Source organism: Patiria miniata, unplaced genomic scaffold (assembly GCF_015706575.1).
Source record: "Patiria miniata isolate m_02_andy unplaced genomic scaffold, ASM1570657v1 HiC_scaffold_9, whole genome shotgun sequence".
Classification (NCBI taxonomy): domain Eukaryota; kingdom Metazoa; phylum Echinodermata; class Asteroidea; order Valvatida; family Asterinidae; genus Patiria; species Patiria miniata.
The window spans coordinates 1,475,191-1,501,010 of NW_024037076.1; the positions used below are offsets into that span (position 1 = coordinate 1,475,191).

At 39.8% G+C, this 25,820-nt stretch overlaps 1 protein-coding gene across 1 annotated transcript in view; it reads right to left on the reverse strand.

Moving 5' to 3' along the window:
* Nucleotides 1–25,820, reverse strand: part of LOC119720583 (G-protein-signaling modulator 2-like) — a 63,087-nt gene that overhangs the window by 11,461 nt on the left and 25,806 nt on the right. The window contains exons 6-13 of the mRNA XM_038190308.1: nucleotides 20,565–20,680; nucleotides 14,595–14,750; nucleotides 13,775–13,883; nucleotides 11,105–11,190; nucleotides 9,545–9,594; nucleotides 9,007–9,071; nucleotides 8,131–8,319; nucleotides 5,699–5,843 (exon numbers count right to left, since the gene is read on the reverse strand). Of these exons, the coding sequence (XP_038046236.1) occupies nucleotides 5,699–5,843; nucleotides 8,131–8,319; nucleotides 9,007–9,071; nucleotides 9,545–9,594; nucleotides 11,105–11,190; nucleotides 13,775–13,883; nucleotides 14,595–14,750; nucleotides 20,565–20,680 (916 nt within the window). The remainder of the gene's footprint in view (nucleotides 1–5,698; nucleotides 5,844–8,130; nucleotides 8,320–9,006; nucleotides 9,072–9,544; nucleotides 9,595–11,104; nucleotides 11,191–13,774; nucleotides 13,884–14,594; nucleotides 14,751–20,564; nucleotides 20,681–25,820) is intronic.

Genomic DNA, 25,820 nt, shown 5'->3' on the forward strand with positions numbered 1-25,820 from the left:
AAGTATAAGCGCTGTTACTTAAAAAAATAAAAAGTTAAATTTTTTTTTTTTATGAAATCCTTCAAAATGCACCTGTGTCTGATGAAACCTTATTTTTAAATTTTCATTTTGGCATTTTCAAGGGTATTTTGGTGCCTTTATCATTTTTATGCTAATGCAAATTTCCATATTTTCATGAGCAAAAGTGTGATGTCATTTCAGGCAGAAACCTCAATGTTACAGCTCTTTCTGCGCCAAAAGTTGCTAGAATTTTTGACATTTTGTTGTCGTAAATATTCTTTTCTTTGGTGATTCGTTGTTGTGTTAAGTACATGGCAGTAAGCCAATGAGTAACCGTTTCTCAAAAATGTTTTGAATGAGCAAATTTTGGAGTGCACATTTTAATAAAATTAACCAAAAAGGGGTGTCAAATAGTTCGCATACATTTAAGAGGAGTAGAAAGTTGCGCAAAATGTGTACCTAAGAAAATCTTTTCACATGGACCCTTTAAACTAAGCTAGGTTGTATTGATCAGAGATACTATCTAACACGCATGCTACGTGCATGCAAACGTGACCAAACTACAGATCACGTTTCATTTATTCACAATGATCAGCAAGTCTAATCTTTGAAATCCATCGCCCCCCCCTCCTGGTTTTTAATCAAAATTTGCAAAAAGGCAACAATACTGCGGACAAATGCCACAGAGAAACCATGATACACTCTTTTATGTAATGAGATATCACAGATGGACAATAAGGCCAAAAAAAAAAAAATCTGCTTCCAATTACATGGCATTTGAAGATAAGGTAGGTAGGTAGGTAATTATTTTTTTTTTTTTGGGGGGGGGGATTTTTTTGTGTACGATCATTTGGAGGTGTCTGTGTGTAGTCAAGGGTAAAAGGTAGTAATTGATGGTTTTCAGGTTTTTTTCATTCCCCCCCCCCCAAAAAAAAAATTAGGGTAGGGGCTGTCAAAATAGGGTAGGTAGGGTAACCAGAAGCAGAACTATTTTTTTTTTTTGGCCGAACAGTTCTCTGGTGAGATTTTATCATATCATTTTTAGTTCGACGAAATTCTGGGCCTGTTACAACTACTCCAGCACTAAAATTGTAATAATTTTCTCAACTTTGGCATACCGGTACCACCTGGTTCATCCTTGCATATTTATAATGGTACAAATGTACTTTTCAATAATGAATGTTGTTTGTGCTTGTCAAATTCCCCCCCCCCCCCCAAAAAAAGAAGACATTTTAAATGACTGCTATTTTGTGATTTTTGGCTTCTAAGTGGATCAGGGGTGTGAGTGACCACTGATAAAAATAGCTGAAAACAGCTGAAAAAGGTGTAAAAAAGCTGAACTTTGGAAATCTCCTATACTTTTGTACACAGCAAGTGAGGGAAAAAAGCTGAAATCCAAATCAAATCAAGCTGAAATCAGCTTTAAGGCTGAGGTTTCACACCCCTGTGGATGGCATTTTTGAAAATGTTTTTGTGACGTCAACAATGGAATACGCAAAAGAAGTGGTTAGGTCATACGCCGCTGAGGTCAGGCGTTGCTTGTGGTGATGTGTCTATAAAAACCTGGCCTTACGTAGAGATACATGTACTTTAGGCCAAAAAAAAAAGCTCCGGTTTCTGGTATGAAGCTTGCCCAAAAGTGGTGCGGCGACGCGGCTTTTTTTTTTTACCTGTTTTTTTTTGCTTCAAATGTCGGCTGATGACTGCAAATGGTGCCCGACTAAACTTAGTTCAAATATTATGGGAGACCAGAGAGGCCACGTAAAGCTTATTCTCGATCATAACCCCATCTAAAAACACGTTAAAATTGTGCAGCAGCAGGATTCCAGTCAAACCAGCGAGTTTGGCGGTTTTGAGACATCATCTTTCATTGGAAAAAAACCCTTTTTCATTTTGCCGACGCGCATGGATACGGCGACGCGCGCGCATACCAGAGACTTTTTTGGGGGGGCCTTATTGCCCACTTTTACATCAATTATTCATCCGTTTGAAAAGAAAAAAATAATGACATCTATCACATTCTGAGTGATAACTACAGTCAGCTACAAAGTAATTTGATATCTCTATGGTTTGGGCATGTCACTATTTGAGATGGCCCCATGAGACGTCACACTTCTACGGTGTATTGCGATAATAGTCTTAGTGTCTCTTCACAGAGCTACGAGTGTCACAATATTTACTTAAGAATAAACAGATAAAACCCGCTGAATTTGTATTTATAGAACCACACGCCTCTGAAGTTGAAAATATGTACAGAAAATTCCAGGAATGATTACCAACTTGAACAACATTCAGACATTTGAATGACGTCCAAATTCAATATTATCCCCGCAGCCAGAAGCTGCAAGAGATCAATTTCACACAAACAAGCCGGTGAGGTGTTTAGTTTTAATCCCTTAATGGGCTCTTTCTGAGATTCAGGGGTTTATTTCAGGCAAGAGATAAAGAAAGAAACAAAGAAGAGAAATCAATTACCGAAAACATTAGGGTATCAAACGCAGCCCGTGAGTACACTACAAATAACCAAACGCCCACTAGTGCATCAGTGATGCGAGCACTTTCTCCTTGTCCGTCCCCAAGAACTCTTAAAGAACTGACGTCAAGACACTGGGACAACAGTGCCCAATTTCTGGGAAAACATTATTACTGCGCCCCACACCTATCAGGCCACGGGCATGGACGTCATTCAACACAGCTCTTGGTTTTTGGACATGCACAGTTCGACGTCTCTTTGGATCGTACGCCTGGCTGCCACCTTAAGTGCTGCAAGGGGAACCGGGGATTCCTTTTCTTTCCTTTTGGCAGTTGTGCACGAATTGGAAGTTGAGATAAGCTTTTTTTTTATTAAAAATAAAAGTTAGGTTACACTGTACATGTATACGTGTACATTTGTTTATATCATTTTACTAAAGAGAAAACTTACGTTATACGGTGGTACATGTACATGTACATTTGCAAAAAGGCTCCGTAGATGTTGAAATTTGCGATAATCGATATATTGACCAACGGATATTGATTATAATCAATTTAAATGTATCGAGTAACATTTGAAACATGCACTGCAACTTATTTTCAAGCCGATATTATTGAAAAAAAAAATGATATTGCCAATTTCAACATCAGATTGAAATTGAAATCAAGAAGTATTAATATATTAGCAGAGCGTGGCAGACTAGGGAGAGAATGTTTCCAAGAGTAAACAAAAATTTAAAATTAAAAACACCAAAACAAACCACAAATTTCAAAGTGGATAAGGCCAAAAAAAAAAAATTTCCGGTTTCTGGTATGCGCGCACGTCGCCGTAGCCATGCGCGTCGGCAAAATGAAGAAGTTTTTTTTTCAATACAAGATGATGTCTCAAAACCGCCAAACTCACTGGTTTGACTGGAATCCTGCTGCTGCACAATTTTAACGTGTTTTTAGATGGGGTTATGATCGAGAATAAACTTTATGTGGCCTCTCTGGACTCCCATATATTTGCACTAAGTTTAGTCGGGCACCATTTGCAGTCATCAGCCGACATTTGAAGCCCCCCCCCCCCCAAAAAAAAACAGGTAAAAAAAAAAAAAGCCGCGTCGCCGCACCACTTTTGGAGCAAGCTCCATACCAGAAACCGGAGACTTTTTTTTTTGGCCGAAACAATGGTACGCACTGAGTCCAAGTTAATTCAGATCTACAATGTCGTTAGGTTTACATGTACATGGATAAACATCATCTGATCACGGAGAGATTCATAGATCATGTTTAATGGATGCTACATGAAACCAGCCTTGTCAGAATGGTCTACGTGACTACAAGGATGCCATCCCGTTAAGAATCAATCTTTGGGTATCAAGTCCGCAGGTAGTATGCCTCCGAACATGAAGCATTTACTCTGACAAGATGACAAAAAGAATCTTGTGGAATGTTCTCTCATATTTTCGGACCAAAGATCAGTCTTGTCAAAAAGACTCAAATATTCTTCTTTTGAATTAAAAATGTGTGGCATTTTGAAAATGACCAAATGAGGAAATGTAATTGTAAGGTTGTGAGTCAACAAATATTTTTTTCTGTGCCTGAGTTTGCTTATCTTGAATATGTACCCTTCTCAGAACCTACATAAAATTTAAGATTTTTCCTTTTTTTGAAGTGAAATCTTCACCTCCTTCAAAACATTTCTTTTTTAATCCTTCACTTCCAAAAAGAGAATTTAGTTTTTTACCTATTTCAGATTACATTAATTGCATCTCAAATTAAATCTCCTTTTTGACAACATCATTCTGTTAAATACTTACAGTAAATGAAGAAAATATTTACACAACGGAACCTATTCTTGCACAGAAGATATTTTCTTTCATTAAAATCTACAGAAATATATTTGTAAAATACATGCACAGTCTGAACAAGAAATTGATCCAAATTGTGGGTAATTTGCTGTTGCATTAAAAAAAATGAACAGGATGAAAAATCTAAATAATGCAAAGTGATCACAGAGAACATCAATAGCGCCCTCTGTTGATTTCAACTTGGCTAATATTCCGTGAACAAATGTTATGCGGTTGTGTGCTTTACATACAAACTTTCAAACATTTGAAGGGACATTCGAACGCATTCATGGCATTGCTGGCGAAGCGTGACGCTCACGCGAAGATGCTACCAGTTTGTGCAGATTCCGAATATATTTAGTCAGGCGTACGTCACCGACACCACGAACTGACACTCAGTTGCACGTGAGTGCGCAGCATGCACGCGTATTTTACAGAACCAGGTTATTTACGTTTGCACGAACTGACACTGACATAGTGTGGCATTTCTAGCGTCACTCCGTACATTTTCGTTTTCATGAACTGACACTGATTGTAATTTCCCCAATTAAAACAGTTTTTAATTAAATTTTTGTGAAAGCCTACAAGTATATGGAAGTAAGTCTACTGCCGAGATTCTACCGCATTGTGGACAACTTTGTTAGTAGAGGAGGCATCTTTGTTGTCCACAATATTCTCCAGTTCGGCATTAAAGAGCTTGGGAAAACGCTAACTAACATAAATTACGTTCACCGCTACCTTTTCATGAGTAGCTGAACAATGTTTGCACATGCGTACTACATCGGTGCAACAGTTCCACGATTACTTCGTAAAGCGCATGCGTAGTAGAATGCTGCATGGGTAACCAGTGCGACAGTCTACTACGCATGCGTATTTACCCTGTGCGTGAATAGTCGCACGCGCGCACTTGGTAAACAGCAAAAATAGCATCTAGCACATGATGGTGAATGGACCAGTGAGAATTCGGCTCTCGATCATGAATATGTATGAGGTATAGTAAAAGTACATACTCCTAACAAGATCATTGTTTTAATCAGGGGTGTGGGTGACCACTGATAAAAATAGCCAAAAACAGCTGAAAAAGTTGTAAAAAAAGCTGAACTTTGGAAATCTCCTATACTTTTGTACACAGCAAGTGAGGGAAAAATGCTGAAATCCACAACAAAAAAAACTGAAATCAGCTTTAAAGCTGAGATGTCACACCCCTGTTTAAGTAACAGACTTATCCATTTGTGATGGATTACCTTTTATTTGATACACCCTGAAAAATATTAAGTACAAGTTGAGGAGGGGGGGGGGGGGTGCGGGGCGAGGGGGTTGCGGGGCGAGGGGGGTGGCGGGGCGAGGGGGGGTGCGGGGCGAGGAAGGGGGAGTGGGGAAGAATGGAGTCTTACCTCTGTCTTCGTCGTTCTCTCTCTCTCGCTGCTTGTCTTGCATCCTGTTGAAAGAGCACCTTTGCTCATCCATGCGCTTACCTTGGAAGCGACTCAAGACATCAAAGAAGCTGTCGTCATCATCCATAAACTCCGGGGAAGATCTCTGTCAAACAAGAAGGGAGGGGCGAGCAAAAGAAAAATCCACTTGGATTATCTGGATCGTAAGTGCAAACAAGTAGTGACTACTAAACGATTACATTGTAAATGCTTGGTGATGCTTTTGACAGTTATGAGATAAACATGTAATGGCACCCTTGAGTTTTAATGTCAATCAAATTGCGGAAAATATTCTATTTCAAAAAGTTAGAGAGGCCTGATGTTTATCAAAGACTTCTTCAGAGGCAAATGACACATGGACAAGAAACAAACATGCAGGGGACATGCACACAGGCAGGGTTGGAAGGAGAAACACAAAGGAGGACTTGGGAGGGGGGACAGTGGATGAAAGGAGATAACGAACAAATTGTGGTGGGAGTGGGGAACAGAAGGGGGGGGGGGGAAAGGGAGGGAAAGATGCTGGGGGAACAAAGAAGAAAGGTGATGAATGTAACAGAGTGAAGATGAAGAAAGGGGAGGACAAGAGCAGTGTTGTCAGTGTAAAGAGGAAGGGATGGGGGGGGGGGGGGGGGGGGGACGACCACAAAGAATGAGTGAAAACCACAGAGGGCAAGGTGGATCTGAAACAAATCACACTTGGAGAGATAGAAACATTAATAGTTGCTTTGTTGGATGTTGAGACCAGGTTGTTCAACAGTCCGACGATGCTTCAACCACACTTTCCCCCTGCTTAACGAGCTGAGTCCTTACGACGGCCAAGTGACTCTTTACCCGGTACCCTGTTAAGTCATATCGGATATTGAGTGGTTAGCGAATTTGAAGTGGTGGCCAACAGGGGTGTCCAGTCTCTTGGTGTTGACAGTTGATCAATGACCACAGAAAAGCTTTTTTTAGCTGGTTTTACTCAAAAAAGGAATCTTATAATGAAGAAATAAACGTTGGCTTTAAATCCATTTGTGTGTGTTTCTTTCAAATTACACCAACCAACTGCTAGGTTCAGTTGACTTTATTACCTACCTTATAATAACAATGTTTTTTTTTATACAGCGCACGTATCCAGCATTATTGGTGCTCAAGGCACTTCATCATTATTACCCTGCTCATTGGGCCCATGAAACATTCCAAAGACAATCTCAGCTCCCGGGGAGTATACAGCTTAATGATGCCATTTCGGCGCAAAGCAGCTAAAATCAACCACATTGCCCTGGGGATCTTTTATACATTTCCTTATAGCAATGCTACATACTGGCAGTAATATCTAACTAAAGCAGACATACATGTACACACTGTAATTTTCAGATGCAATAATTTGTGAAAGATTCACACAAAATGAGAACCCATGCATATGGTGCATATCACACAAAACAGAACACACACTGTGTTAAGTGTATGCCACTTCAACCCTGGACTAGCAAGTGCAAAGTATTCCATCTTGATAAGCAAGTATGTTAAGGCTCTAGCGATTAAATGCTTGGGAATTTTAAGTAGACAAATTAGACACACCATCTGTTGCAAGAATGTTGCATTTTATTTGGTACTGCTAGCTGTCAGAGGGTGGGGTTCGAACCCAGTTCCAATCTGCTGGAGTGAGACCTTTCCTTTGACATTCTCCGTTTGTTGTTTGAATTGATAATTATGGGCTCGATTTTGGATCACTTTTGAGAGTTTCTGCGGACTGGACTCACAGCATGTGCGTACTAGTTCGTGATGTATGTTGGGTGTTTTTTTTTTTTTGGGGGGGGGGGAGAATGTGCACATAGCCATAGTGTCTTCGTGTGAGCGTAACCGGCAATGCGTTCAAATGTAGTGGTCTCCCCTAACTCTATCTTTCTTACCGTTGAGGGGGGGTATTTGTGCACAGAGCCCATAGAAGGGTGTGTTCGAACCCAGCACCAACCTGTAAAAGTAGGACCTGTATGTTGACATTCTCTGTTTGCCATTAGGATTATTTACCACCGAAGAGGGAAGTTTCAAACCCAGTACCAACCTAATGAGGCGAGACCTGCATGTTGATATTCTGTGTTTGCTATTGGAACTACTGCGGGATGGGTTTGAACCCAGTACCAACCTGCTGAGGCCAGACCTGTATATAAATTTCTCTTTTTAACGCTAGAACTTTTAACTATGGCCCGGTAGGGTTCGAACCCAGTACCAACCTGCTGAAGCGAAACCTGTAAATTGACATTCTGTGTTTGCCAATGAAACTAATAACTACTGCAGGGATGGGTTCGAACCCAGTACAAACCTGCTGAGGTGAGACCTGTTTGTTACATTCTCTGTTTGCCATTGGAACTACTAACTACTGCAGGGAGGGGTTTGAACCCAGTACCAACCTGCTGAGGCGAGACCTGTATGTTGACATTCTCTGTCCTGAGACAGGCAGCCGATTCCCCGCTGCTGGAGCTGGTGCTGGAGGTGTTGGAGCTCTTCCTGCTCAGCTTCTCCTTGTTGCTGCCTTTCCTCTTGAACTTGGCGCCCGCGGATTGCTTGGGCTTGCCGTTGGCTGTTGCAGCTGCTGCATTCTAGAGGGAAACAAAAACAAACAAACAAACAGTTAAAGGCATATAGGATCATTTAGATTTTTACCAAAAGTTATCGACCGAATTATTATCAAAAACCTTACTTGGATTAAAGGTAGGGTAGATAATTTGCCAATTTTTTTTCTTCTTTCGTTTGAAGCAACAAAAGTGCTCAAAATCTAAAGAGGGACACTAACAAACTAACAACTAACCTGATGAAGTTTTAGCTCTGTGAGTGCTGTATATTCTGAGAAAACATTATACTAGGATCTCAATTTCAATTCAAAAGTTGCAGAGTCATGGTTTGAATTGTGCCAGAAATCAGCATCCGGGACACGCTCTCATTCAGCCAATTTCAGCTACACAATGTCACGCACGGAACTGATGAATAATAGCAACCGCTCGCGTTAGCGTCGTGTTAACACTTGCGCACGCATTCACAGATTCACCAAATTACCAACCAACTAAAGGAAAGTTCCAAAAATTTGTATTTGGAAGTGGCTTTTATGGTTTTCTTCAAAATAACAGCATGCCAGGAAGAATAATTTCACAGGGAGTTTGTCTTATGCTGTCCAGCCAACCCCCCCCCCCAACATTGGTCTGTGATGCCCAAGACTATGGCTGACAATAACATTATTTATAAATTTGTTGAATGAAAAACACACAAAATACTTTAACTATTCTGCCTACTTTGTCTGGTGTCATGGTAACCAGTTCCAGCCGTTCCATACTCTGCCGACGTTGCCTGTTGAGCTCTAAACGACAAAAGATAGAACGAAACGTGACTTTCAAAAACCACAAGCAAGACTGTACTGATTCCTTTGTGATCACAATCGGGATAACTCTGAAAGTTAAATACAATTTTTTGGCCATCTTAAATATTTGTTTGTGCATGTTTTGTTTACAAGTCATGCAATAACATAAATCCAATCAACCAATGTTTGTGCATCCCCTGTTGTTTTACTGTACTCCCGAGGACAATGCTTTGTGTTTTCCTTCGTCCCTGTAATATAACACTCTCCAATAGACTAAGCACACAAAAAAACTGAAAAAGAATTCTGACAGTTTTCGTTCATCATGTGAGGAAATATGGACAATACCTTTTTATTGTGAGAAGTTTTATTGTGAGAAACAGTGACCAGTGAATGTAAATCTTCTTTCAAACATTTGCACTGAAAAAGAATTGTTGACATTTTTTGTTCATTGTGTGAGGAAATATGGACCATACCTTTTTCTTTGAGTGTCTTTTTGCTGGCGTTCTGTAGCAGACCATCTTGGCTGTAAAGAAAAAAAAATTTGAAATTTAATGAGGAATTTGTTGTCACTCTGCATGCAAAGTAAACACCAAGCAAAAAAAAAAACCTCATTAAAATTGATTAAATTACTTGATTATACGTTATATTAGTTTTTGTTATGTCTTTTTTTTTCTTGGGGGGGGGGGGTTAAGAATACCTCATTGAGCTTGAAAGCCATATTCGGGAAATCACTGTTGGACACATAATTGCTTGCAAGATTTTCTGTCTATTCCTAATTGGGAAGTTGCTTCAGCTGCAAGGTTTCTGTCCAGTCCTAATTGGGAATCTCTAACTCCATGGTTTCTGTATCATCTAAATCGGGAACCTTTAACTCCATGGGTTCTGTCTTGTCCTCATTGGGCATCTCTAACTCCATGGGTTCTGTTTTGTTCTCAATGGGCATCTAACTCCACGGCTTCTGTCTCATCTTAATTGGGAACCTCTAACTCCATGGGTTCTGTCTTGTCCTCATTGGGCATCTCTAACTTAATGGTTTCTGTCTCGTCATAAAAGGCCTTCTCAAATGACGTCACTGATTACAAATAGTCATTGCACAGAGAAGCCACCAACATATCTATAAAAAGCCTGAAACACTACTGAAAAACCTGAAACTACCCTTACCCCCTTTCAAAAATGTGTTTTCTGATGTTTCAGACCAAATCCAGCACTTTTAATTTGTCACACTTTTTGAAAAAAAAAACACCCTGAATTCAGGTTAAAACCTGAAAAGTGGTATAGATCCGAGTGCATTGGCATTTTCGTGCCGCGCCTCATTTCGGAGAAGTTTTGAGCAACATGCCTTACGCAGTTGTAATTTTCCTACGAAGATGGCGTCGCATGAGAGGGATCTATTTTTGGGAATCTCTAGCTCCATGGTTTCTAATTGGGAGCCTCTAAATGCATGGGTTTCTCTCCTGTCCTAATTGGGAATCTTTAACTCCATGGTTTCTGTCTTGTCCCATTTGGGAATCTTCAACTCCACAGTTTCTGTCTTGTCCCATCTGGAAATCTTTTACCCCATGGTTTCTGTATAGTCCCATTTAGGACTCTATACCTACAAGGGTCTAGGCCCAATTTCACGGCGCTGCTAAGCACAAAAATTTGCTGAGCACAAAAAAGTCTGGCTTATAATAAAAGCAGGTTAACAGCCAAAACTCCATGTGATTTTCATGCTAAGCAAACAACAGCTGAATACTAATCACCAGCAACATACATCACGTGGAGTTTTGGCTGGTGACCTGCTTCTCTAAGCCAGATTTTTTTGTACTAAGCAAATGTGCTTGGAACGCCGTGAAATTGGGCCAGCAGTATTGAGTCTTTGGCTGTGTTCGAATGACTTGGATATGGCTAGAAACAACACAAGGGAATATGAGAAGTAGCCGAAGTCGCTTGCATAGCCGCTGTGTAATTTTCCTCCATAGCAAAGTAGTTCAGACATGGCCCTAATCAGGAATTTGTCTAAGTCCAATTAGGACTCTTAACATGCTTAATACCTGCATGGGTCTTTGTCCAGTCCCAACACAGTCCGAAGGTCAGCCAGATTCATTTGCGCTGTCAGCTCGCCTGTTTTGTCCCCGACCTTTAGAAGGAAAAAAACAAAACCCACAATGTTTTGAAGTGAGCACCTTGCAGAAATCATGGCCAGCAAACAAAACAGCTTTCTTCTTTGTTGGAGGCTAAAGGAAGGAATTAGTAACATCATCAAGATCAGACCTTGAGAGACAATGTTTGTAAATGGATCTCGGGAAGCAACATTTGTACCATGAGCTTCATCTCCACCTTGATATTACAATGTACATGTATTAACAATCCAAAGCCGTGTTCGCATTGGAGTTAATTTTGTAAAAATTACCGTGAGTGATTGTTAACATTCCATTGTCATTATTCTCCTGTGCGAACGTAATTTGATTTCGTTGCGTTAAACTACAATGTAATTCTTCCGCGGCCCAGTTGGCCCTGTAAAATTTACTGCTGCGGACTGTAAAACTTACAATCCACGGTCGGCACTTAACAATTTGGGAAGTTTACCGGCTGTACGCACTGGATTTACTTTGGTTAAGTTGACAACAGTGTCTGTTAATTTTACCCAAAAAAGTCCAGTGCGAATGCGGCTTTACAATAAAACTAGAGGACGTGGTTGTATGTAACAATGACAGGGCTGTCCCCATTTGTTTTTGATTGTTCAACATTGAGATTAATTATTATTACTTTACAAATCCTTCATGAATTTTACAAAAAGTCAACATACATGTAGATGTCCATATGTGCATTATACGATGCCCATAACTACATTATAACCTACATGCACTTAAACACTATATTCGATGTTTACTGCATTCCTGATGTTTCAACTATACAATAATCTTTTAAAATAGGCATAAAGATGATACACTGTAATATGGTGTGCATACAATGTACGTTAAATTTTAGTCAATTAAAAAATAGTTTGGTGCTGTGTAGTATCACAAAGTATTAATTACACCCAATGACAATGAAAAAGTAAACAAAAGCTAGAATATAGAATTTCAGACTTATTGTATAAAATTTTGGATGCATGAATCAGGAAGCCAAAGAACTGAAAAATTAAAAGATTAAAAATGAAAAGAACCCAAAATACTGTTAATTTTACCCTAAAATAAATCGTCAAAGTCCACAAGAATCACATGTTAGTCCTCTTGACCAATTTTATTTGCTGTTGAAAATGTTTTGTGTTTTTCTTTTTCACGTGCGAGAGTTGGATTACGCTTACATGTACCTGGGCAAATCAACAGCTTTCCCAGAAATATTATTAAAAAGTCTCCAAGTTGCCAGATCTGAGCCGATAGATTGCTTGCAAGGGTCAGGGCCTTAGGGGCATGAAAAAGAACTCGAGAAGGGGACCCTTTTTCTTCCTTTCTTCGACAAGGGTACGGAAGGAGAAGCACGGCCGAATGCGGAGGAATCATTATTCTCCGTTTTCGGCAAGCCTACTTTGAAAATTTGATTTGGCCACGGCTATTCAATGGAATGAAATCTGGCAGGGTCAAATGACAAACAAGTGAAATACGACACTGCGATTTTCATGTGGTCTTGGAAATGTTTGCAAAACAAAATTTATTGATCAGTTGCTTTAAAAATAAGAGAAGAAACGTAAGGAATAATATGTGTTGACTGCAGTTCCCGACTATTTCTGAGGGTCAGAAAACGGTTGATTGTGATGGAGGGATCTCTACTATCAAAATCTTCACTTTTTCGATCGGCTTGGGCAGTTATCGGGGTCTAGGCCCCTAGCCCGTTTTAAACGCACTTGTTTAAAATGGCCAAGCATATATTTATTCCCATTCATACATACACCATTCGGTCTAAAAGTAAAAAACAAGTCAAAAATGATAAATTTCCAATGATTTTGTTCAACAATTTTACTTCATGTTTTGTGAAACACCCCGGTAGCTATGTTTATTGTATGTTTATTATGCGGTGGGGCGGGGATCAACTATTGTGGGGCGGGGCTGAACTATTGTGGGGCGGGGCTTAACTATAGTGAGGTTGAGGCTGAACTATGGTGGGGAGGAGCTGACTTGGAGGGATTGACATTCACTTTGCTTACTGACTTAGGCCAAAAAAAAAAAAGTCTCCGGTTTCTGATATGCGCGCGCGTCGCCGTAGCCATGCGCGTCGGCAAAATGAAAAAGTTTTTTTTTCAATGAAAGATGATGTCTCAAAACCGCCAAACTCACTGGTTTGACTGGAATCCTGCTGCTGCACAATTTTAACGTGTTTTTGGATGAGGTTATGATCGAGAATAAGCTTTACGTGGCCTCTCTGGACTCCCATATATTTGCACTAAGTTTAGTCGGGCACCATTTGCAGTCATCAGCCGACATTTGAGGCAAAAAAAATCAGGTAAAAAAAAAAAAAAAGCCGCGTCGCCGCACCACTTTTTGGGCAAGCTCCATACCAGAAACCGGAGACTTTTTTTGGGGCCTTATCATGAGAACTGCAATTAACCATTAGCACTTGTTCACATTGTAATTACGCCATGTTGAATCCATGAAACCAAATAGTGCTGAGCAGTTTGGGGCAGTAATAAGGAGTAACAGGCAGGGCGGTCTGGGGCGGTACAGGGACTAACACCTGTAGGTCAACTACTAAAATTTTGCTGAAGAGGAACATATTGTTCTTACCTCTCTAGAGATTTGTAGGTGAAGGGTTGCATAGTGCAATGCCTTTTCATGATTCTGCAGGGCCGTGTGTGCATTCCCTAAACTCCAGCAGGCTCGACCCTCTCCGACCCTGTGTCCACCAAAAACAATTGAAACAAAACAGTAAATATATAGGCAAAACCTATTTTTGAACCATAATTGAAAATCCACTTTTCGACTAGCTTCTCAGACGAGTCTATTTTTGATAAATCAGTGTAAGCATTGGATCAGGAAGCGCTGTGGCCATGGTGTGTGGGTTTAAACCCTGCCAGGAACATGGTGTTTGTGTCCATGGGCAAGACACTTTACTACAATTGCCTCTCCCCACCCAGGAGTATTTAATGGGCGCCTGTGAGGGTAGAAACCAGATTATGCTGATCTCGGCTGCAGCAAAGTTGTCTCATGGGCCTTATTCACAAGTTGGCCAAATTGAATTTAAAGTGAGGTAAAATCTTCATTTTTGGAACTTGCGAAGAGAAATGTAAGCAATTACATTTTACTTAATTACACATTATACTGGTCTGCTCAAATGAATAAATTTGTGTTTAAACATAATGTTTAAGTCACAAAAAAATGAAAGTGAGGCTATTAAGTATAAATAATCTGGCACCATCCCATTCAACAGTTCACAATTAATAGCATACATTCAGGGAACCAGATCAAAATGGCTCTCTTGTAAAAAAAGGTCCATGGCCTAATGAACAGGGTAACATTGTGAAGCGCTTTGAGACCTTTGTTAAAAAGTGCTAAATAAATATGTAAGCACCGAACTATCATTAACTTTTTTGTGTGCAAGACTTACCTATCCTTGAGTTTCTGCGCTATCCTATGGTGTCTCTCATGGTAGTCCACCGCTGTTTCATAATCCCTCAGTAGAGTGAATGTATTGCCTAGACTGTAGCAGGCCTGAGCTTCAATGGCTATGTCTCCCAACCGACGAGCAATGTGCAGGGTTTTCCTACACAGATATTCAATCAAAAAATATACAGTCAGTCAAATTGAATAGTGTGTACCTAGTAGAATTTTGCTATAACATAACATACACATTAGGGTCCACGACTGTTTCATCAAATGCTAATAACAAACACGAAAGAGCTATCAAATTGGTAGTTTTGATGCATCTTGCTTAAGATGCATAGTGAAATCGGTCGGAGGACGCGTCTCAGCTTGGATCGATCTTAGAGAGGGGAGCTCGTCTTAAAAGTCCTAAGATGAGTCGTAAGATAAGACAAATTTCGTGAAATCAGACACAGCTGTCACTACTCTGAACAACTGTACACGTACATGTATACAAATATGTACATTTTGAAAGCTATATTGGTTACGGCCAAATGTTCATCACGGTGGTGTTTGTTATAGCAGCTTTCTACAGTATACAACTGTTTCATGTAATAGATAATTTATAGATAACTCTGCAGATGAAAATGAAGACATGAAATGTATGATGATTTCATTACCATTTTAGGCAGTTGTTAGGAGGATACAGTATGGGATTTTGATGAACTAAATATTTACATAGTAAAAAGTAACATAGACCCAAACTTTCCAAAAGAAGACAATAAATTCTGGACCAGCGTTTGAAGAACAATCTTTTTCCACACCTACAGCTAAAACAAGACATGATACATTTGAACCCTAACTCCCTCTAGAAGCATTTTTGCTAGGATGCAACCTCAATCCTGCAAAATCCTTTCAACTGCCATCATGTAAAAATAGCATACAGCCTCAATCCTGCAAAATCATCCGTCATTTCTTGAATGTGGTCCTTAAAGGGGTGACCACTGCCTCAATCCTTCAAAATATCCATGAGGCAGAGCCAGTGACATCCTGGAGCAGTGCGGAGGATTTCAAGTATAATCTTGGCCTGAATTTATGCATGGCTGAGCATAAACAACACAAGGTCTGGCCCAAGACCTTGACATTTTACATGTGAATCCTCTGAAATCAGCCACACAATTTTGCCATATAGCCTCAATCCTGCAAAATCCACCATTTTGCAAAGAGGATTTGGGAGGATTTGGGAAGGTTAGGGTTTATCTACAGTAGTTACAAATGTACCGGTACATGTTTTTCGGCTAGGTATATTCTCCCAAAGCAGAACAGATATCGTAGCACATCAGAACAGCTGATGTGATCACAGCTCTGTAACTCAAGTTCTGGGCTCAAGAAATTTCTAAATTGTAGACATAATTTGGCTACAGCTTAAATTCTTTGCCATTGCTGTGCTGCTGCGTCCATCCACAGCCGCGTGTAAAAGCCCGCTTCAGGCTCAGGAAGCACGCAACTCAGGCGCTGCAGAATCACCTGCCAATCACCGTGGCTTTAATTAGTAAGGTCAACACAACAGCTGACACGTCAACGGCGACTTGTCCTCAAAATCAATTCATAATGACCTGCTCAAATTACAGAGAGCAGTCAAAGCACTCGTCCGGGACCACAAAAAAAAGAGAGAAAAATCAATCGTCGACATGTGTACATGTAATAGCCGGAGAGGTCACCTTCGTCTAATATTGACACAGTGCATGGCGGACTTCTTGGAGATGAGCTCCGGAACATCTGCTTTATCTAACAGCGCTCCGTGATCTCGTGTTGTGACACTCGACGGCAGGGTTTTTAGTTATTTTCCAGTAGCCGCTTGGTTTATATTACACCCGATCGTTACAGTGACTACAGTGGATTTTCCATCAGCCTCAACAGACACATCTTTTTGTGTACACACTTCTTTGATTCAACACCAGATCATCTTTTATAAGATGTAATTTGTGTCCGGGTATGTAAAATTCAAAATACCTCAGTGAAGGGCAAAATCCAATATTGAATTCGCCATCTGTCAATTTGAGTATTTACACGTAAGACCTTTATATTTATTCAAGAATTCTTTTTCTTTCTTTTGTCAGAAATAGACGCGGTGTTTTGTTATTGGATTGCAAGATAATGCGAAGGTCAAATCGATACGAAAAGTGTCAGCTGTATCGTGTATGGATTTGCGCTTCTTCAACAATTTTTTGTTTAAAACGTATAAAATGCAAATTTGATTATGCTTGTTAAAAGTTCAGGTTCGCAGCCTAAGATCGGCCAGGATCATCGGCGCTTGACGAGAGTGCCTTCACAAAACAAATTTGTTCCACTAAGTGATGAAAACCAACCCTAACCCACCTCAATCCTTCAAAATCCTGGAGGACCGAGGATGAATGGTGTTTGAGAAACATGAGGATTTTGGAAGATTGAGGATGAATGGTGTTGAGGATTTTGAAGGATTGGGGATGAATGGTGTTGAAGCACATGAGGATTTTGGAGGATTGAGGATGAATGGTGTTGAAGCACATGAGGATTTTGGAGGATTGAGGATGAATAGTGTTGAAACACATGAGGATTTTGGAGGATTGAGGATGAATGGTGTTTGAGAAACATGGGGATTTTGGAGGATTGAGGATAAATGGTGTTTTAGCACATGAGGATTTTTGAGGATTGAGGATGAATGGTGTTGAAGCACATGAGGATTTTGGAGGATTGAGGATGAATGGTGTTGAAGCACATGAGGATTTTGGAGGATTGAGGATGAATGGTGTTGAAGCATATGAGGATTTTGGAGGATTGAGGATGAATGGTGTTGAAGCACATGAGGATTTTGGAGGATTGCGGATGAATGGTGTCTTAACACATGAGGATTTTGGAGGATTGAGGATGAATGGTGTTGAAGCACATGAGGAATTTGGAGGATTGAGGATGAATGGTGTTGAAGCACATGAGGAGTTTGGAGGATTGAGGATGAATGGTGTTTTAGCACATGAGGATTTTGGAGGATTGAGGATGAATGGTGTTGAAACACATGAGGATTTTGGAGGATTGAGGATGAATGGTGTTTTAGCACATGAGGATTTTGGAGGATTAAGGATGAATGGTGTTTTAGCACATGAGGATTTTGGAGGATTGAGGATGAATGGTGTTGAAGCACATGAGGATTTTGGAGGATTGAGGATGAATGGCATTACTGGACCAAGCCCAGTCTAATGTGGCTTTCGCGAACCCGTGAATCCCGGGTTCGTATTCATGAGCCCCCTACTAAGATAATGGCTATTTAATCAGTCGATGACCATAAATATGTTCTTGATAAGCACTCAGGCTATCCCCAATGTATATGCGTCTGTTGTTTAGAGTCAGCCTGCCTCCCATCAGAATTTGAGTGATGAGTGATGCGCCAGTTAAGTGCTGGAAAGCTACCAACAGCTAAGAAAGCCACTTTAGACTGGGCTTGGTCCAGTAATGGGTGTTGAAGCACATGAGGATTTTGGAGGATTGAGGATGAATGGTGTTTTAGCACATGAGGATTTTGGAGGATTGAGGATGAATGGTGATTGAAGCGTAGGAGGATTTTGGAGGATTGAGGATGAATGGTGTTGAAGCACATGAGGATTTTGGAGGATTGAGGATGAATGGTGTTGAAGCACATGAGGATTTTGGAGGATTGAGGATGAATGGTGTTGAAGCACATGAGGGTTTTGAAGGATTGAGGATGAATGGTGTTGAGGCACATGAGGGTTTTGGAGGATTGAGGATGAATGGTGCTGAAGCGCATGAGGATTTTGGAGGATTGAGGATGAATGGTGTTGAAGCACATGAGGAGTTTGGAGGATTGAGGATGAATGGTGTTAAAGCAAATGAGGATTTTGGAGGATTGAGGATGAATGGCGTTTGAGAAACATGGGGATTTTGGAGGATTGAGGATGAATGGTGTTGAAGCACATGAGGATTTTGGAGGATTGAGGATGAATGGTGTTGAAGCACATGAGGATTTTGGAGGATTGAGGATGAATTGTATTGTTAAGCACATAAGGATTGAGGATGAATGGCGTTTGAAAAGGAGGAGGATTTTGGAGGATTGAGGATGAATGCATTTCTTGAGGCAGGACTGTCTGACGATTTTGAAGGATTGAGGCACTGGCTATCCTTCATTCGAACATAAGTGCAAAATGTTGGAGGATTTTGGAGGATTGAGGATTGCTCCCAGCAAAAAGGGCCTAGGGAGTCAGGGTTAAACCTCCCCAAACGCAGAGCACTTTAAAAAACAATTTTGAAATTTCTCAAATTTTTGAATTTTGATCTTTCCCTTCTTCAAACGTACTGCCGATAACAGTACTGTTGTAAAACACTAACAAGGTGCAGCGCACTATGGAAAGGCATACAAATCGAGTTACGCAAAACTTCAAATTGAGTTTCTGTGAGATAATGACATACGCAGTGAAGCCTTTCGCAAATCCAGCCCTGTCAACAGCCTTACGATGGAGTTATTTTCGGCGCATCGATACCGTAATTGCGCAAAGGGAGAATTATGATAATACGCATGAAAGAAACTTGATCTTAAAGCAGTGACCCCCAATGCAAGATAGACGTCAATAGAAAAGTGTATTTTGATTTTTTATTTTGGAAAAAAAATGTTCTAATCACTCAATACTTATACCGGTTAGCTCACGTCTTGACTAAAAAAAAATAAGACCCCCCCCCCCTAAAAAAATATAAAGGATTGCATATACCAAAGTTTTACAAACTTGGGATTTTAAAAAATGTGATGCGATCAAGCTACATGAGTCGTTTGTCGACCCTGGTCAAATTTTTTTTATTACAGATTTGAAAAGAGCATAATCTCAGCATTACTGCTGTGGAAACCACATGCTGATACCATCTTTAGTTCAAAAATTATGGAAGTTGGAACACCAAGAGATGTGATGAAGTGGTCCTATTTTGGCCTGCATCTCCAAATAAAAATTCCCGACAAACGACTCATTTAGCTTGACAAATGTAAACAAATAATCACAAATGTAAACAATAAAACAGAACATCCTAAACAACAGGGTTTTGTTAAAAATTCATCTTGTGGCAAACGGTCATTACGTCTATTTATTTGAGTACATGTACTTTTTTCCACTTGAGCGGTTCCATGGAATTGACTTAGGTAGAATTGCGTTAGAATCGCGTCAACACAGCTTGTGAAATATTGTCCAATTACATGATATACAAATGGATGCGGAACGCGCAAAATCTGAGACAAGCAAAACTTAGCATACAAAAATTCCATAGGGTTGAGGGACGTACACTGCTTCCTGGAACAGCCCATTTGGGCTACAAACGAAATGAAGTTAATCGGAAAGAACATTTCAAAGTAGGATATAAACATCCACACAACTACATTATCCTGGCGTTTTTGTGTTATTCCTGTATTATGCGTGCGAGATAACAAATTTCGGGGTCCACTTTTGCGACCCCAAAAAGTCGAGCTGTTTGGATGCTAGTTGTGATTTCATCCGTAAAGTGTTCGTCTTTTGCAGACATGTAAGAAACCACATTTTGTGCAGTGGTGATTACTCACCGGTGTTCGCGAGCACGGTGCTGTGTACGTGTGTTATAATAGGCACACACAACGTGTACATCGTAGATTGTACATGTATGAGAATGACAGGAAAATATATCTTTGTACTCCATTGTGTCCGATGTAAACAACCGCGGTCTTTTCTCGGGAACGGCAAGACATTAGGTTGGTTTCCTTTCAACCAGATGTCTGAAATTGGATAAGTAAACAATCCCAAACATTAAATTTTCGGGGATTTCAGGACCTAGTGCCCCTCTAACTCGGCGATGGGTCAATTGAGCGCAGCATGCAACCAGAATGGCTTAAACCTAAAGCCAATTTTGAATTTTACTCGCTGAGGCGTAAAACTTCCAGAAGCATTGACCGACAGGAAACGGTCTCGTCAGGGAGACACGACTGCCCACTCACTTGTAATAATCGGCAGCTGTCTCAAAATCTCCCATGAAGACACAGGCGTTGCCAAGGTTACTGTAGGCTCTCCTCTCGGCTGCCTTGTCTCCGAACTCCTTGGCGATGGACAGCCTCTGTCAGCAAAAGCAACAAATATTTATTATTAGAAGAAGCTGACTTGGCAGAACTCTACTATTGGAATTAAATTTGAATGGACGTCTTTTATTTAAGTGATATTGATCTGTTGTTTAGTGGACATGTCTTTTGCATGAAAATATCTTTGAAAATACAGTGTTTTGAATGAGTTCTCTAATTAATGCCATGAGTTCTCCAATTAATTAAAATAACTGTTTCTCTTTTGCAAGCTCAATCAGATCCAAAATCCTCCTAGCGGTTTTGGACGATTTTGGAGGATTGAGGCTAAACAGCAAAAAAGTGTCAGTTGATTTTGGAGGAATCTTGCATTGTGCCCAGTTCGTAGGCTGTAGTTTCCCAGCATTATTTGTGTTCAGCTATGCATAATTGAGCCCATTATCCTCACTATCATCCACACTGCTTCTGAATGTAATCGGCACTGCCTCAACCCATTAACAGTGATTGCTGGATGATTATGAAGGATTGAGGCAATGGTCACCCATCTACTGAACAAATTCAAGAAATAACAGAAAATTTTTGGAAGATTGAGGCTGAATCCAATGTTTTAATACAATGGTGACAATTGGAGGATTTGGCGGGCTTGAGGGATGGTTCTAAGCAAAAAGGTCTTGCTATTATTTCTAGCAAAAAAAGAAGTTATTCACATGGCATTGAATAAAAAAATCTTCTCAAAAAAATTTAACATCATTTTTTTTTTCATGAATTATTCTTTACACTCCTGGGAACGCAGACGATGTTTAATTATAATATATTCCATAATGTATTCGATTCTGTGGATCAGGTCGATCTGTGATGGACATCGACTATCGATTCCCACGGACTTGTATTTGATTCTTGACTCTCACCGTTGTCAGATAGCCGGAAGTGATATCGTCCTGTAATTTGCACCTTCTGTTGTTGGAATATCTTTAAGTACGAAATTAAAATGTACATATGCATGCGCCAAAAAAAACCCCACTGACGTCTTGAACAAAGATGACATGTATGTCCGGCACTGAACATGAAAAGCTTCAATCAACGGAGAGACAAAAAAACAATTCCTGGAAAATTCCTGTCTTGACTATAAATAGTCACACATAGACTAAACATAGACAAGTATTTGCCTATCGGGGACCCCCTAGTGTCCCTCTTTTGTTTGTACTCTAACTTTTTAGGAAGACCTCCCATATGTTTTGTACACATCGCAAAATTGGGGACCTTCGGAAATTGGGGACCCTACAGTCGTCTATTGCTCAACGTCCCCTACTGAATACAGAAACAAACTCACACATGTTCACCCAAGTTTGTTTATGGCATAAATCGAGGATTTTCTATTGTTCCTCTTCCCTTAACCCTAACTCCCCAGCCTAATTTACTAGGAACCATACCCATTCTGGCAAATTCCAACACCCACATGGGAAATTGTACACACACACTGTTGGACTTAGTTTCTGGTGGTATGCCAACCCCAGTGTAAAAGACCATCTGTTTAGGGGTACTGTACCTATCCCAACAGATTTAAACAAAACCTGCTGTTGAACTTTGATGGGTTGTGTTCGGTTAATACCTTAATTTATACTTTTTTTGCAATAGCTCTCCTTGGTTTTGCACACGTTTTTTAATCGAGGTTGCCTCGATTTGGTTCCTGTCCTCAATAAATATTCATCAATGCTGTTGCACGTGTGTGTCCTCGATTTACACCATAAACACGCACATGTATTTTCACTGCACACACACTAGTAGGAATGCACACACTGTATATTGTAGTAGCCGATAGATGCAGTAAAACATGGACAGATGTGTACAGAGCCTGTACAAACGAACAGCGGCAGAAAACGAGAACAAAAGACCATCCCGGTCGGAGAGTTGATAGGCAATGCCTTTTTTTCCCCTGTGAGCCCATGTCATCGTTTCCATGGCAACACATCCTTATTGGATAAACATCCAGTACCAGGCTGCTAATCGGCGAGGACGGTTTCGTGCCACCGACCGTGACAGCTGTAAAGGCTTCTGGGTTTGATCACGGCCGATAATTCTGACAGATTACTGAAATTGTGGAAACATCAGACGGACTGGTGTGAATAAATTCTGTCGCTTCACGCAGTAGGTGACAACTGCTTACAATCAACAATGGACATGTACATTGCACAGAAATAAAAACATCATTTTCAAACTTGACAGTTTAAAAAGATTGGTTATCACAAAACCCAAGTTGATAAATACATAAGATTAGGTCAAATGTGCGCTTGGGAAAAAAAAAATGTGTATGAACAAGACTATCATGATACACAACGCAATGAATTTTGTACACGTATGTAAATGTGTACATGTATGTAATTGAATACTTTTGTATTTGCGAGAAATCAGTTCTTAATGATAAAACTTTGTAGATATTTAAGTGGTTTAATCAGTGTAGCGCACTAGGTACCGGTACATGTACATTTGTACATGCTAAAATCAGCATTTCCTCATTTGAAGCGAAACATTCAATTGTTCCGAAACCTGTACAGACTATCGCAACACGCTACTCAATGTTATGTATGCCACTCAAAATTTCTTTTTTATAAAATAGATTTATTAAGAGGAAATTAAAAACAGTTTGAGTGAAATTGATTCAAGTTACGAAATGACAATATCCCAAACTATAAAGTGGGTTTTCTCAAAAATACCTTTTTCAAACAAAAATCATTTCTCCAAATTAGGGCTGTTTGGTAATTGATAAACAATGACCTTGAATATTCTCATAATCGGAGGATAATTGATGAAAATTATGCAGCTCTGTAGGAATGTTGATATGAGTCTGGCGCGTATAAATGATAATGTCTTCCTCTGCAGTCCCAAGACATCAAGATCTCATCCTTCCTTCTCATACTTGCTTCCTCCTAGAAGCAATTTCAATTCAGCTATGTGCAATCAGGCGTAGTGATCTCAGTATGTGAGAACCGACACAGATTTAAGCACACTGTCAGAATGTTCCGACTGGGCGTCTGCTCAGTATTGAGCAAGTCTGGACACCGACCTTTTGTCAATCAGCGGTTGCTTTTTTGTCATCATCTTGAGACGGATCGTATATTTTAAGAATATTCCATGTGGTAAAATGCTATTGTGATATTCAGTGGTCAATCTAATATTCGGATATACGGCACAGCTCTATCGCCCATGAACCCACATTTACACAGAATAAATTTCAGGGGCCTTATTTGTACATTTTTCCTGGCACGCTGCAAGAATGACTCAGTTCACATGTACATGTATACCTGACATGCCCTAACATGTATACAAGAATGACTCAGTTCACATGTATACCTGACATGCCCTAACAGTCCTGAATCCCCCAATTTTAATATGATTTTGCACACCCCTAGGGAGTTAGGGATATACATTCTTTATATTTTCCATAAAAAATTGAGATTTATGCAGGTATCCATTGTGAGGTGATGTTCAAGGAGAAACACATACAATTTTACTGCCCAACCAAGAAAACCAATGAAAAAAATGTACAAATGACCAGCAGATTGATATTTTTGTATAAAATTTTGCCTTTGAGATGGAATTCAAGCTGTACATTTGACAGATGTCACAAAGTTGCTGGTTTGTCCTTGGGCATTACATTGTACATTGTCCATTAAATCTTTAAAGGGCCCATGTAATGTAATTTTATTCAATGCAGTCCTTTTACATAAATGCACCTTTGTGTCCCACATAACCTTACTTTCAATTTTCATTTTGCCATTTTTAAAGGCATTTTGGTGCCTGTTTTTGATTTTAGCTAATTAAAATTTGCATATTCTAGAGCAAAAGTGTGATGTCATTTCAGGCAAAACCTCCATGTTCCAGCTATTTTAGCACCAAAATTGACCAGAATTTTGGATATTTTGCCGTCACAAATTTTTCATTTCTTTGGTGATTTGATGCTGTTTCAGTGCCCGGTACATAATAGTAGGCAAATGAGCAAACATCTCTCACAAATGTTTTTAATAATTAGCGAATTTGGGGTTCACAATTTGAACAGACAACCCGTAAACAGAATGTAAGAAGGGCCCTTTTCAACAAAGTTAACCACAATGGGATGTCAAATAGTTTTCATACAGTATTCATAAATACCTCAGAGAGTTTAGCTATTCCTATTGGTCGAGAGCCCGTCATGTGGCCGGTCATTATAAAGACATGGCTAGCTGGTCTTAAACACTTTTCCAGTGTCACATAAAATGTGGACTCCTAAAAATCCAGTGCCTCTTACCATTTCATTGGTTGAACGTTCACAATCCTCACGTAGGCGTGCGCAACACTACCAGCGAATCAGAATTATATAATTCTAAATTCAAAACGCAACGCCCCAGGTGCGTTCTGCGCGACATCGCGCAGAACATGCTACGCGCGCGTCAATCTCCATAAAAGGGTTGTTTACATCTTACTCGCCAGCTGAACACTCCATTATTTTGCTAGAGGGATGTTTCAAAAAGCATGAATTGATCTTGTTGAACAAAACTGGGATTTTTTGAACAAATTATTTGATTTTTTTTACCGAAAAGGTATTTACCCTCCGGCTCGGGTAATTATCAGCACCCAGACTCTAAGCGGTCTTAAACAGAGTGATAAAAACCTCCGGAGCACACATTTATTCCCTTATTTAAGAGGAGTAGAAAGTTGCACAAAATATGTTTTCAAGTAAAATTCATGTCTCGTGCCCTTTAATCTTTGGCAAGCCCTTTCAATGCAGTATTTTATCTCAGATTTGCTTCAGACATTTAATGTGACCTGTTCTGTCAAAATCAGACTTTTCTGGGCATAAGGTCAAAAATGAGATTTCGCATATTGTTCAAGTATGTACATTTTCCTTTTAATAGGTGGTTTAATTTTTGAAACCGGTCATTCCTGGGTAAAGTTATGCTATTTTGAAGTTCATCGTGTCGAGAAGTAGGAAACGGAGAAAATGGCACTTAATGTTTGGGGTCTATTTTAAGACCTGTTTCAAGTGACATTTCTTTGACTGATATACCTTAACAAATCATCCAAATTACTATATTTAGAGTTCAAATTAGGGTTTCAAACTTTTATAGTAAATTTTAGACATGTTCAAGATTACAAATATGCAAAAATTAGAAAATCGAAAGAAAGAAAAAATCACCCCCACAGCAT